At 38.4% G+C, this 12,969-nt stretch overlaps 1 protein-coding gene across 1 annotated transcript in view; it reads left to right on the top strand.

Moving 5' to 3' along the window:
- The window catches only part of LOC309500520 (sucrase-isomaltase, intestinal-like), a gene marked incomplete at its 3' end in the record, with an annotated part of 46,676 nt that overhangs the window by 13,293 nt on the left and 20,414 nt on the right, over window positions 1-12,969 (top strand). The window contains 11 exon segments of the mRNA XM_082172129.1: window positions 1,079-1,250; window positions 1,460-1,576; window positions 2,534-2,688; window positions 3,150-3,234; window positions 3,770-3,826; window positions 3,907-4,031; window positions 4,792-4,880; window positions 5,225-5,274; window positions 6,373-6,546; window positions 7,455-7,604; window positions 7,697-7,900. Coding sequence (XP_082028255.1) covers window positions 1,079-1,250; window positions 1,460-1,576; window positions 2,534-2,688; window positions 3,150-3,234; window positions 3,770-3,826; window positions 3,907-4,031; window positions 4,792-4,880; window positions 5,225-5,274; window positions 6,373-6,546; window positions 7,455-7,604; window positions 7,697-7,900 — 1,378 coding nt within the window.

Here is a 12,969-nt window from a genome sequence, read left to right as displayed (position 1 = left end):
TGCTGTGTGTAAGTTTTTTACTGTACTAAAGTATAAAAATACCATAATATGTTTGCAGATATTTAGGAAACATGCTGAGTTCACATTCTCGTTTCTCTGAAAAACACTTCTACAGCCAGTTATTCGACTTTGAAATGTGCCTTCCGTGTCGGACTGTCTTTTTTTGTTTTGGTCTGTGTGATCTCGCTCACTGCCAGTTTATCCAATAGTCTTTCACCACCACAGGTCGCCAGTTGGTGGAAAACACAGCGTATTGCAGCCATGGAAACCAGCAAACGAAATGGGTCAGAGATCGCGGATTCTACCCGACCTAAAAAGCCTCGCCATTTGTCTAAAAATCTCTACAAATGGGAGATATTAACTCATCATAAATCAATAAATGAACTCATCAATTTACAGTGTGTAATTGCGCTCGTTCCTGTTGCGTGTCTCAATCTGGCAACCCGTGTGAGCGTCGAGTCTGAGGAGCAGGAGGTGCGGGAAACAACTCTCCCAATATTTTACATTTGGACTGCAGTACCCATTTCAATCTCACATACTGCACCTTTAAGTGAACATAAACAGTTGGGAAAGGAATGCTTGTCAGTGTATTAGATCTGTGCATTTGGTCTTAAAGTGACAGCAGCCTAATAAACCTGCTCTCTTTGTCATTAATGTCAATCAAACAACAAAAGAAAATGAGAGAATCATTCACTTCTCTTCACTGAATAACTTTAGTAACTTTAATAAGAATCAAAGTAGGCCTATATTTAATTAATTCAGTGAAAATTATGCAGTGTTTTATTTTTTACAATTGATTGCTTTATTCAATTTCTGTATAGTATTCTATTATTAGTAATAGGCTAAATTGTTTATTTCATTTGCATCTTTTTTTTCTATTGCATTTGTCCTTTCGTTTGTAATTTTTAATATTTTTTTATTGTATATTTTGTTGACAGTGAAATTGCTCTGAAAGAACAGATTAAGGGGTTGGGGTTCACTTTGGGGTTTTTATGAACGCACATCGGCAGTCTTACAAAGTTTTGCCCCCAGAAGTCTAGGACCGGCCCTGCATCTAATGTTGTGTTTCTGCTTCCAGGGCATCGAGAGCAGTGTTTGGGACGAACCGTTCAATGGTTTTCACCCGCTCCTCCTTCCCTGGGGTGGGCAAGTACGCTGGGCACTGGTTGGGTGACAACGCCGCCACCTGGAATGACATTAAGTGGGCGATACCCGGCATGCTGGAGTTTAACCTCTTTGGAATCCCTTACGTAAGTGGTTTGACCCCAAATGTCTTTTCCAACATGGGTAATTGATGGTAGACACCAGTCTTTCTTCATAACACAACTGATTGAGTTTCCATGAAGTGCAATTAGAAATTGAGTGGGAATGCATTTGCACTCAGTGTTCAGGTTGAATATCGAGTGATTTTTCCCTCCTCTGGAGAGTCTAAACTGAATCTGATGATGTTATTCTGCAGGTCGGTGCAGACATCTGTGGGTTCTTCCTCAACTCGTCGGAGGAGCTTTGCAGACGTTGGATGCAAGTCGGCGCATTTTACCCCTTCAGCCGTAACCACAATGCAAAAGGTTTCAAAGTATGTGCTGCTCTTTAAACACCCATAAACATTCTCTCTTGAAGTGTCTTGCACTTTGTAATACATCTTCCCCTCGCGGGTCAAAATGACCTGAAGCACTAAAATTATACTTAAAAAATGTTTTGGTCCAGAAAGCTTATTTTATTTCATTTTGATCATATTTTTTCTATATTTTAATGCAAATATTTTTGGTAATTTTTTATTTACCTTTAAATTACTAGATTTGATTAATACATAATAAATAAATAGTAATTTAAGCAGATTCCTCACATTCTTTCAACTTAAATTATAAATAACTCACAATTTCATGCATAACCCTTTTAATTCGGACCTCTTGTGGAAAAATAAATAATATAACATGATATTTCATGACTCTTGCCACTAGATGACTAGATCTATATGGAGCAAATGAGCTGTTCCTCTGGGTCCTAAAGTCAGTTTCTCTTCAGTATGCATTCAGATACACATGTAGACATTATACAATAATTTTTTGGTAAACTTTTAGAATTGTTTATTTTTTTCTATGTGTACTGAAGCATTCCTCGCATTCCATTCATTCCTATGGGGGTCAAATTGACCTGCGAGGGAAGGATTTACTTTTTTTAAATTTCAACCACAAAATTCCTCAAATCCATAAAAAAAATGTTGTGTGTATTCGTGGTTCAAGTGCGACAAAAGTCCTAGGGTCTTGGACCCCTCTGATGAACTCTACATTTTTTTATCTTAAAAAAAAAAGAAGAGTTTTGGGTGAAACCTGACCCGAGGGAAGGATGAGGGTTTAAACATCTCTGCGACGTGTTTCTGGCCCGACGGCAGCGCACTGAATTACAAACTCGTCCTCTCTCTTTAAATGCAATTATTTCCCTAATCATTATTGTGAGATTGGCGTGAGAGAAGCAGTGATGAATGTATTATCAGGATCCACGTGTCCATTTCTCTCTTTGCTCTTTCTATCAGGACCAGGACCCTGCATCATACGGCACTGACTCTCTCCTGGTGAACAGCTCCAGACATTACCTGGAGATCCGCTACAGCCTCCTGCCGTACCTCTACACGCTGTTCTACAAGGCCCACGTCAGCGGAGAGACTGTCGTGCGGCCCATGATGCATGAGTGAGTTCGTAAGCATGTGCAAACAGCAGTGGGACAGTTCCTGTGTTGCTTCTGTGTTTATGAACTTCATGTATTTCTATATGAGATCTCTCATATAATAAGATGTGTTTAGAACTTAAAATAATTACTCGAATTAAATTCAAAACTTATTTCTTCTAAGTAAATACAATACCGTTCGAAGTTAAGGGAAGACATTTAAAAAAAAAAAAATCTGAAAAGATGCATTAAATTGATCAAAATTGATCAGTAAAGACATTTACTCAGTAACAAAAGTTACTGTAATACATCCTATATTTTTTTTTACTTTATATTCATCAAAGAATCCTTAAAAATGTATCACGGTTTGTATAGTTTAATAATCCTTTTTTTTTTTATAGTGCGCAGTGTATATATGTATATATAAATATCATCACCCTGAAACGTCAGTATCTGCTTGATAAGAATTGTTTCCCGCTCTGCAGGTTTTATTCCGACAGTGAAACCTGGGCAGTGCACAAACAGTTCATGTGGGGAGCACATCTCCTCATCACACCTGTGCTGGATCCTGTGAGTGAACACACGCACGCACGCACGCACACACGCACGCACACACACACACACACACACACACACACACACACACACACACACACACACACACACACACACACACACACACACACACACACACACACACACACACACACACACACACACACACACACACACACACACACACACACACACACACACACACACACACACAGCTCATCAGCTCAGACTGCTGTCAGCTTGATATGAATTATATCACATTATTTGAGTGCCACCATCTGAAGTGTTCTCTCATATTTTCTTTTTGTTCATTTGCTGCTTCTTTTTCTGTCAGCTTCTTACTCTCCAATATCTCCCTCATGTTCTCTTTTTCTGACTCTTGAAAAGTCATGACAGGAGGACCATATCTCTCTGAAAAATGTGATGGTCTGACCAGTAGTTTAATGAACAATACTTATTAAATCATCAAAATAATGTTTGTCATTATGTTTAGCTGATTTCCTGTTTGTTTGTTTGTTTGTTTGTTTGTTTGTTTGTTTGTTTGTTTAAGGGTTTTGAAACTGTGGAGGCCTATATCCCAGATGCCATCTGGTATGACTTCGAGAAGGTAAGACCATCCTCTCACACCACAAACTTATATATATAAATATATATATTGACAATGCAATTTTTGGGATTGTTTTATAGGAGATAAGAATTACAGATCGCAAAGCAAAAGTTTCCTTGAACCTGCCCGCTGATAAACTTGGTTTACATCTGAGAGGCGGAGCCATTCTTCCTACACAAAGACCAGACGTCACCACTACATACAGGTAATGATGGGAAAGACAAAAAACATACCTGTAGATTTCCCCTAGAAATACACATCACCAGCTCATATTAAAGCTCTGTCACTAAACTCTATCCGTGAAAATACAGTCAATCCACTCTCAGGGAGTCTTTCAGCCCCCTCCACTAAACACATCTAAGGCCCATTTCAAAACGTGTCTGCAATTTTTTGGAGATTTTTATGTATTATAGTCTTCTTTGAACTACTATAGTATTTGAATGAATTCAGAGCAGTTGTAACATGATTCACAGCATTACTATAACATGGTTAATATTGCAAAGTGAGTTTAATATGAGACTGAGAACGTCCAAATATTTAGATTTTTGTGTATTTTTGTATTTTGGAACGTTTATCTTTTGTTTATTGTTCCTCTGTGTTTTCATTCATCTCATTCCTGTTCATCTGCATGAGGCCTGAGTTTCTATTTAACATTAGGAAAATACTTTGAATTTCTCTGTGTTCAATAGCTATTTATTTTGTAGTGCATTTATTTCCCTCTGAATATATTACACCTTCAGCCGTAGAAATGGAAATGTACCGTATCTCTCAAAGTATCTTTTGGGCTGCACTAGCATTAAAAACAGGGCTGATACACAAATGCATCACAAATACATATATTTAAAATCCACCCGGCTTTGCTGCGGTGTCTGTGACGTTATTCACAAACAAGAATCCCATCTAATTCAAAGGATCCATTTTCTGTCTGCTCTTGAGTTTCTGGTAAAAGTTGTTTGTTCCCTCAGCCGCCTTCATCCCATGGGACTGATCGTCGCACTCGATGACAACAAGGCTGCGTCAGGCGAGCTGTTTTGGGATGACGGAGACTCTCGAGGTATTTTTGAAGGACTTGCTATTGATTAAAAGTTGTCCAGTTCACTGTCTGAAACAAAAGTCGACCTTACACATGGCTCAATAACAAGAATGACAATAACAGCTGTAATTACATGCAGGTCTTTTTTTTTTAAATATAAGTACATTGCAAAAACATGTATGTACACAATAAGTGCATTGTATCAAATTATTGATTTAAATGTTAGTACATAGTAGTTAAAGTCACCTAATGTAAAGTGGAACCAAATGTAACATTTTACAATAAGGTTCCATTAGTTAACATTTAGTTATTATTAGTGATAAAGTTGATTTGTCTCTCATAACTTCTTTCTCTTTTTTTCTTAGATACTGTTTCATCCGGCTCCTACATTCGTTACCAGTTTTCCGTGGTTAATGTATGTCATCCTAATGTCCCTAATGTTTGTTTTTAGGTGGAATTACATTGTATGTCCAAAAAGCAATGTTTAAATACAGTACAGGCCAAAAGTTTGGACACATTACTATTTTTCACGTTTTTGAAAGAAGTTTCTTCTGCTCAAGCCTTCATTTATTTGATCAAAAATACAGATTTTTTTTTTTAATATTGTGATATATTATTACAATTTAAAATAATTGGTTTTCAATTTATTATACTTTAAATTATCATTTATTTCTGTGATGCAAAGCTGAATTTTCAGGATCATTACTCCAGTCTTCAGTGTCACATGTGACATCTAGTCTATCACACGTCATGATCCTTTAGAAATCATTCTAATATGATGATTTATTATGAGTGTTGGACACAGTTCTGCTGCCTAATATATTTGATGAATAAAAGGTTAAGAAGAACTGCATTTATTCAAAATAAAAAAATATTTTCTAATAATATAAATCTTCTTTACTATCACTTTTTATCAATTTAACACATCCTTGCTGAATAAAAGTATTGATTTATTTTTAAAAAAAGAAAGAAAAAAATTACTGACCCCAAATGACTGACCAGTAGTGTATATTGTTGTTACAAAGGATTTCTATTTTTAAAACATTTTCTTCTTTTTTTTTTTTCTTTTTTTTTTTTATTCATCAAAGTATCCTAAAAAAGTATCACAGGTTATGAAAAAATATTAAGCAGCAGAACTGTTTCCAACTTTGATAATGAATCATCATATTAGAATGATTTCTAAAGGATCATGTGATAGACTGGAGTAATGATCCTGAAAATACAGCTTTGCATCACAGAAATAAATGATAATTTAAAGTATAATAAATTGAAAACCAATTATTTTAAATTGTAATAATATATCACAATATTACATTTTTTTTCTGTATTTTTGATCAAATAAATGCAGGCTTGATGAGCAGAAGAAACTTCTTTCAAAAACATTAAAAATAGTAATGTGTCCAAACTTTTGGCCTGTACTGTATATATATATTTTTTTAATTTTAATTTTAATTTTAAATGGCATCTATTACTAAAATCTGTAGTGATATCTGATATTTTTCTGCTGGATCAGGATGTCTTGACAATGCATGTTGCTCACAATGGCTACACGGATCCAAACAGCTTGAAGTTTGAGAACATCACAGTGATGGGAGTGAGCGCGGCTCCCGCCTCTGTGCTCGTGTCGGACGGCATCACTACAAACTCTCTGTCAGAGTCCCAGGTTAACTACGATTCCACCAAGAAGGTAATCATAGTTTTAATATAAAAGAGTTTTCTATTCACCACCAAAGTCAATATGAAACTGTGTTTGTGACCAGTTTTACTGGTTTTGATTGAAATAAGATATTGAACACCCTACAGAAATGGGTGAGACCACATTGAGACCAGGAATATAAAGTAAATAGGGTCCATTTTTATTTAGATCACTTTGGAGGATGTGATTGCCTCTTCAAATATTAATGCATGATATAAAATGTAGCTAGAATAACAGAATGAGCAGATACTGTACGAATCATAGCATGTTTGCTTTGGACTCATCAAAGTTCTCTAGTCTAAGTCAAAAGCAACAGGCATATAAATTGACAGAAACTTCAATCTAATACTTCCTTTAAATGCCAAGGTTTTCTCAACAAAAAGCCATCTGAAAATAGCCACCCTTCAATGGGCTTTACAGAATTCTCCGAAATGTATTAGCTAATTTGACATTTGGAGAACATATCTAATCAAAGTGAAAAAAAATCACAGTCGACGTAACGTAATTACAAAATGGAGCCTGACTTGTGTTTAATACTGAGCAGGATTCCCTCGGGTACCAGGAGAGGCCCTTTCATTCCAAGAGAGATGCTCATCGACCAGGGCTTTCAAAAGCACACACATGTTAGGCTAGGATGAAGGGTATTGCTTTCTCCCAGAGGTCTTGGAATGACAACACAAGGTCGCACAGACTTCGGTCTTAATCTATGCATGACACATTAATGTCAGCTGCTGTAATTTATGGCACGTCCACCAACTAACGCAAAAAGACTGTGTGAAACTCAACATTATTTGTCATTTTTGTTATTTACATACTTTAGAGGATAAGATTCTGACATGAATACACCTGCTGTCTTTTGTGTGATATACTGTATAACATTGGGTGTTTGTGTCTGCTAGGTGATGTATCTGAGAAATCTGGAGCTGGAACTGGGGAAGAACTACACAGTCAACTGGGAGGCCAAATACCCAAACTCTAGGCACTTCGACTGTCACCCTGAAGCAGGTGGAGATCAGGACAGATGTGAAGCCCGCGGCTGCATCTGGAAGGTCTGAGAGAGAAAATAATCAATATCATTGTTTTCAAAGACGCTTTTTGATCTGAAGTGTTATAACGTGATTCAACACATTGCCTTTCATAGCCTTCAGATATTCCCAAGGAGCCCTGGTGTTATTACGCCGAGACCCACGGCTACGTCACCAGCAACATGGTTGAAAAAGCAAGCGGCATCATTGTAGATATAGAGCGCAATACCGATTTCCCATGTCAGCGTTCTCAATCTCGAGACGTCAGCAAGCTCCGTGTGGAAATCACATACCTAAGTGGAAAAAGCCTACGCTGGAAGGTATGCTTTTCAAAATTTAGGATTAAGACCAAGACAATAGGGGCTTTCGCACCCGTTAGTTCCAGGAACTTGGTTCAAGGAGATAGCCACCAGAGTGATTCCACGAGAACTAATGATTTCCTCAGGAACATTTTCCTGGTTACATTCGCACCGCCAGTAGGAACTCTGAAGTGACGTAAGCCGCGCTTGTTGTTGTGACTTTTATTTTGAATGCGTGGCGGACCTTTATTTTGACAGCGCTGAGAACGCGTAAGCGCACAGCGCTCACATTCTCAGTGTTCATTAGTTGCTTTATAAAGCAACAGGCATATAAATTGACAGAAACTTCAATCTAATACTTCCATTAAACGCCAAGGTTTTCTCATCAAAAAGCCATCTGAAAATAGCCGCCCTTCAATGGGCTTTACAGAATTCTCCGAAATGTATTAACAAATTTGACATTTGGAGAACATATCTAATCAAAGTGAAAAAAAGCTGTGTGGTTGATGTCCAGTGTCACTAGCTGACTCATTTTGTATGTGAAGGAAATTTCATGTTACACCCCGTCTAGGGAAAAAGGGGCAACATGAAAGAGTCAACGATGTGCGAGGAATTAGAACAAAAGTTATTTATTTTCTTAATTTGGGACATATGATTCAGGAGCTGACAAAGCCAAAATAACAAACAAAACAACCTTAAATTTAAACCTCTTTCCTAAACCTTAACCCAAAAGAAAAGAAAATGAAAATACAATCAGTAAACCTATCTCCCTAACCAAAAACAGAGATTAAACAGTTTACAATAAAGAAAAGAATGGCGTCAAACTCCCTACTTTCCCAAAAATAAATCAGTATTTACAATATGTACAACCAGGCAAACAAACTGAAAAGGGCAGTCCAAATCAGTGTCAGTAAACAGGCAAAGGGTCAAATGTGCCAACTGGGCCAATGAGATTTTTAGGTACAAACAGCTTTCAAATCAAACAAACAAACAAACAAACGGTACTCACAGTCTCAAAACTCTTAACACTCAGATACTACTCAGATAACACTCTTAACGCTCAGATAACAAACTCTCTGCTCAAACACAAAACCCACTCCTTCCTTCCGAGGAAGTGATGACGTGTCTTTTTAAAACGCGCTGCACCAATCAGGATCGAGCAGCAATCATCGTGCAGGAACCAATCAGATGATGATCCAATCATCCTGCAGGAATCCATCAGGTGACGTTCCTAGACAGACACACTGAGAGACTGACAAAACAACAGAGAGGCAGCAAAATACAAACCATAGGGTCGTAACACCCCCACACATATGAGTAAACATGGTTACCAGTTTACAAATGACATCTGGACAAAGAGTCTGCAATAACATTGTCAACACCTTTCTTGTACCTAATGTGCAAATTAAAACCCTGACAAATGAGTGCCCAACGCATAAGTCTCTGGTTTTTGTTACACATACGCTGCAAAAAGACTAGTGGATTATGATCCGTGAACACATCAACGGGTTGCGAACTGGAACCAACATAAACTTCAAAATGCTGTAGAGCTAACAAAAGAGCTAATGCTTCTTTTTCTATGGTACTGTAATTGAGTTGATGGCGATTAAATTTCTTTGAATAGAAACATATCGGATGGTCAATTTTTTTGTCATCTTCCTGCAGTAGGACAGCACCGGCACCCGTGCCACTAGCATCTACTTCAAGTTTAAAAGGTCTAGAGAAGTCTGGGGCAGCCAAAACAGGAGCATTGCACAACAAATTTTTCAAAGACTCAAAGGCAAGTTCACATTTAGAATTCCAGTTAAAAGACACAGCTTTACGAAGGTTGTCTGTGAGAGGTTTTACAACGTCAGAAAAGTTTTTACAGAAATTTCTGTAGTAGCCAGCCATTCCAAGGAACCGTCTGAGTTCTCTCTTAGATTTGGGCACAGGAAACTCAACAATGGACTGAACTTTAGCTTCTAACGGGCGGACGGAACCATGACCAACCTTTTTACCCAAGTATGTGACAGTGGCATGACAGAATTCACATTTTGCCAAATTAAGTGTAAGATTAGCAGCTTGCAACCTTAAGAACACTTCTTCTAGGGTTTGTAAATGACTACTCCATGTATCAGAGTAACACACTATATCATCGAGGTAAGCTTCACAATTGTTCACATTGGCTAAAACTTTATGCATTAAACGTTGGAAGGTAGCTGGAGCATTTTTGAGGCCGAAAGCTAAAACGTTATATTGCAGAAAGGCGTCTGGGGTGGCAAAGGCTGAGATCTCAGAAGCACGCTCGGTAAGCGGGACCTGCCAATACCCTTTAAGCAAGTCTAACTTAGTTACAAACTTAGCGGGTCCAATGCGATCAATACAATCCTCCATTCTGGGAAGAGGGTAAGAATCTGACTTCGTTAACTGATTAATTTTCCGGTAATCAGTGCAAAAACGTGATGTCCCATCAGGTTTTGGAACTAACAAACATGGGGAACACCATGGACTAGAGCTTGGCGCAGCCAGACCATTTTCAATAAGATACTGGGTTTCTTGTTTCATTACCTCACGCTTTACAGGATTAACACGATAAGCGTTCTGCTTAACAGGACGATGATCACCAACGTCAATGTCATGTTTCAACACATTAGTCATAGTAGGTACATCTGAGAAAAGTGTAGAGTATCTATCAATTAACTGTATCAGTTCACTTTGGGAAGATCTGGATAGATGTGAAAGTTTAGAACTGAGACTTACAAGAGATTCCGAATTCTGCAAACGAGCACCAGAAAGGCAAGCACTTCCTAAGTGAAGATCATCCATAGAAGGAGAATATTCAGAAGGAACCACATCCACAGAAGTAACAACAGCAGGGGTAGACAATGAAGAGTCGGCAGAATCTTTAGAGTTAGGTCGGGAGACATACAGTTTAAGCATGTTTATGTGGCATATGCGAGTCTTTCGCTTTCTTTCGGGAGTTCGTACTACATAGTCAGTATTACTTAACTTTTCCTCAATCACATACGGCCCCGCAAACTTTGCTTGTAGAGCTGAGCCAGGCAAAGGCAGCAATACAAGAACTTGATCACCAACCTTGAATGAGCGTTGAACTGACTTTCTGTCATATCTGCCCTTCATACGGGACTGAGAGGTTGCTAGTGACTGCTGTGCTAGTTGCCACACTGAATGTAAACGTTCACGAAATGAACTCACATGATCTAGCACATTTTTAGAAGGGGTAACCGACTGATTTTCAGAGAGTAACTGTTCTTGTAACACCTTTAATGGTCCGCGCAGACAATGTCCAAAAACCAACTCGGCTGGACTAAATCCAAGTGATTCTTGTACCGTATTGCGAACAGCAAACAACAGAAGAGGAACCTCCTCGTCCCACTCTTTCTTATGCTGGAGACAGTAAGTTCTAATCATGGTCTTAAGAGTCTGATGAAATCTTTCAAGCACGCCTTGAGACTGGGGATGATAGGCACTGGATACGCAATGTTGAATGTTCAGCTCTTTCATTACCTTACGGAATACTCTAGACATGAAATTAGATCCTTGATCAGACTGAATAAACTTGGGTAGACCAAATGTTGCACAGAATTTTACAATTGCTTTTACAATTGTAGGGGCCTTCAATGAACGCAGTGGAATGGCTTCTGGGAACCTAGTAGCAGAGAACATCAAAGTTAATAAGTACGAGTGACCAGATTTAGTCCTTGGTAAAGGACCGACACAATCAATCACAAGCTTCTCAAACGGTTCATTCATCACTGGAATAGGCTTTAAGGGGGCTGGTGAAATAACCTGATTCGGTTTTCCAGCAACTTGACAATCATGGCAAGAACGACAATACTGGGACACAGTAGACTTCATTCCGGGCCAGAAAATTTTTTTCAGAAGATTAGTGTATGTTTTCTTAATACCTAGATGACCAGAAAGTTCATGATCATGAGCCACACTTAGCACATAGTCTCTGTAAGACTTTGGAAGGACTACCTGAAAAACAGCACTCCTGTCATGCTTCAAGATCTCAGGTCTCCATTTACGCATGAGCACACCGTCATCTAAAAAATAAGCAACAGCGTGATCTTGTAGTTTGGATTTATCAATCACAGCAGAAATAAGTGAAGTCAAAGTATCATCAGCTTTTTGTGCCTCTACTAACTGTTTTCTGTCAAAAGGAAAGTCAAATCTAGGTCCAAAGCTCAAATTCTCTGAACAAACATCTACAGTTGAATCCTCAACACCTGGGAAATCTGAACTCATAAACGAGTTAGAGAGATCAATTTCATTTTCAAACTTGCGAGCTTGTGCTCGAGTCACAACACAGGAGTGGAATACACTAGGAAATTCCTGAGCCAACACATCGTCTTCTGATGCACAAGGTACATCAGTAACCTCGGGGAGGCAAGAAACTTTACTTCCGGCTAAATCATTCCCAAGAATAAGAGAGATTCCTTTCAGTGGTAACTGAGTACGTACGGCCACTTTTACTAAACCAGTCACAATGTCAGAATTTAAATACACAGAATGCAAGGGAACTCTAACCACACCAAGTTCAATTCCCTGAACTAAAACATCTGAATTACAGCTAGACTGTGAAGAAAACGGGAGCACATTTGCCAGGATAAATGACTGTGCAGCACCCGTATCTCGCAAAATACGTACTGGTTTGGGTTCTGAGTCCAATTCAGAAAATGACACTGTTCCTTCACATACAAAAGGTTCAAACGTGGGATCAATAGATAGCAGAGAATCAGAAGAGTGAGTACGCACAAAAGCTACGCTTTTTCTCTGATTTTTCCGCTGTAGGACAGGACAAGCAGCAATCAAATGACCCTTCTCATGACAATAAAAACATTCCCGCAACATCATTGAAGAATCAGAAGTCTGATCGCTTTGAGCAGTCACTGCAATTTTAGAATTGTGACGGCGATCTACAGTTGGGTAATGTGAAGAACGTGGGGGGGGGAAATAAACTTTGTGCGTGAGCACAAACTCATCAGCAAAAACAGCCGCCTCTGACAGTGACAAAACTTTCTGTTCATTCAAATAAACTACAATCTTTTCCGAAATGCAGTTTTTGAATTCTTCCATTAAAA

This window comes from Leuciscus leuciscus (assembly GCF_965113295.1).
Source record: "Leuciscus leuciscus genome assembly, chromosome: 6".
In the NCBI taxonomy this organism is placed as follows: domain Eukaryota; kingdom Metazoa; phylum Chordata; class Actinopteri; order Cypriniformes; family Leuciscidae; genus Leuciscus; species Leuciscus leuciscus.
This window is presented reverse-complemented; position numbering and strand designations above follow the sequence as displayed.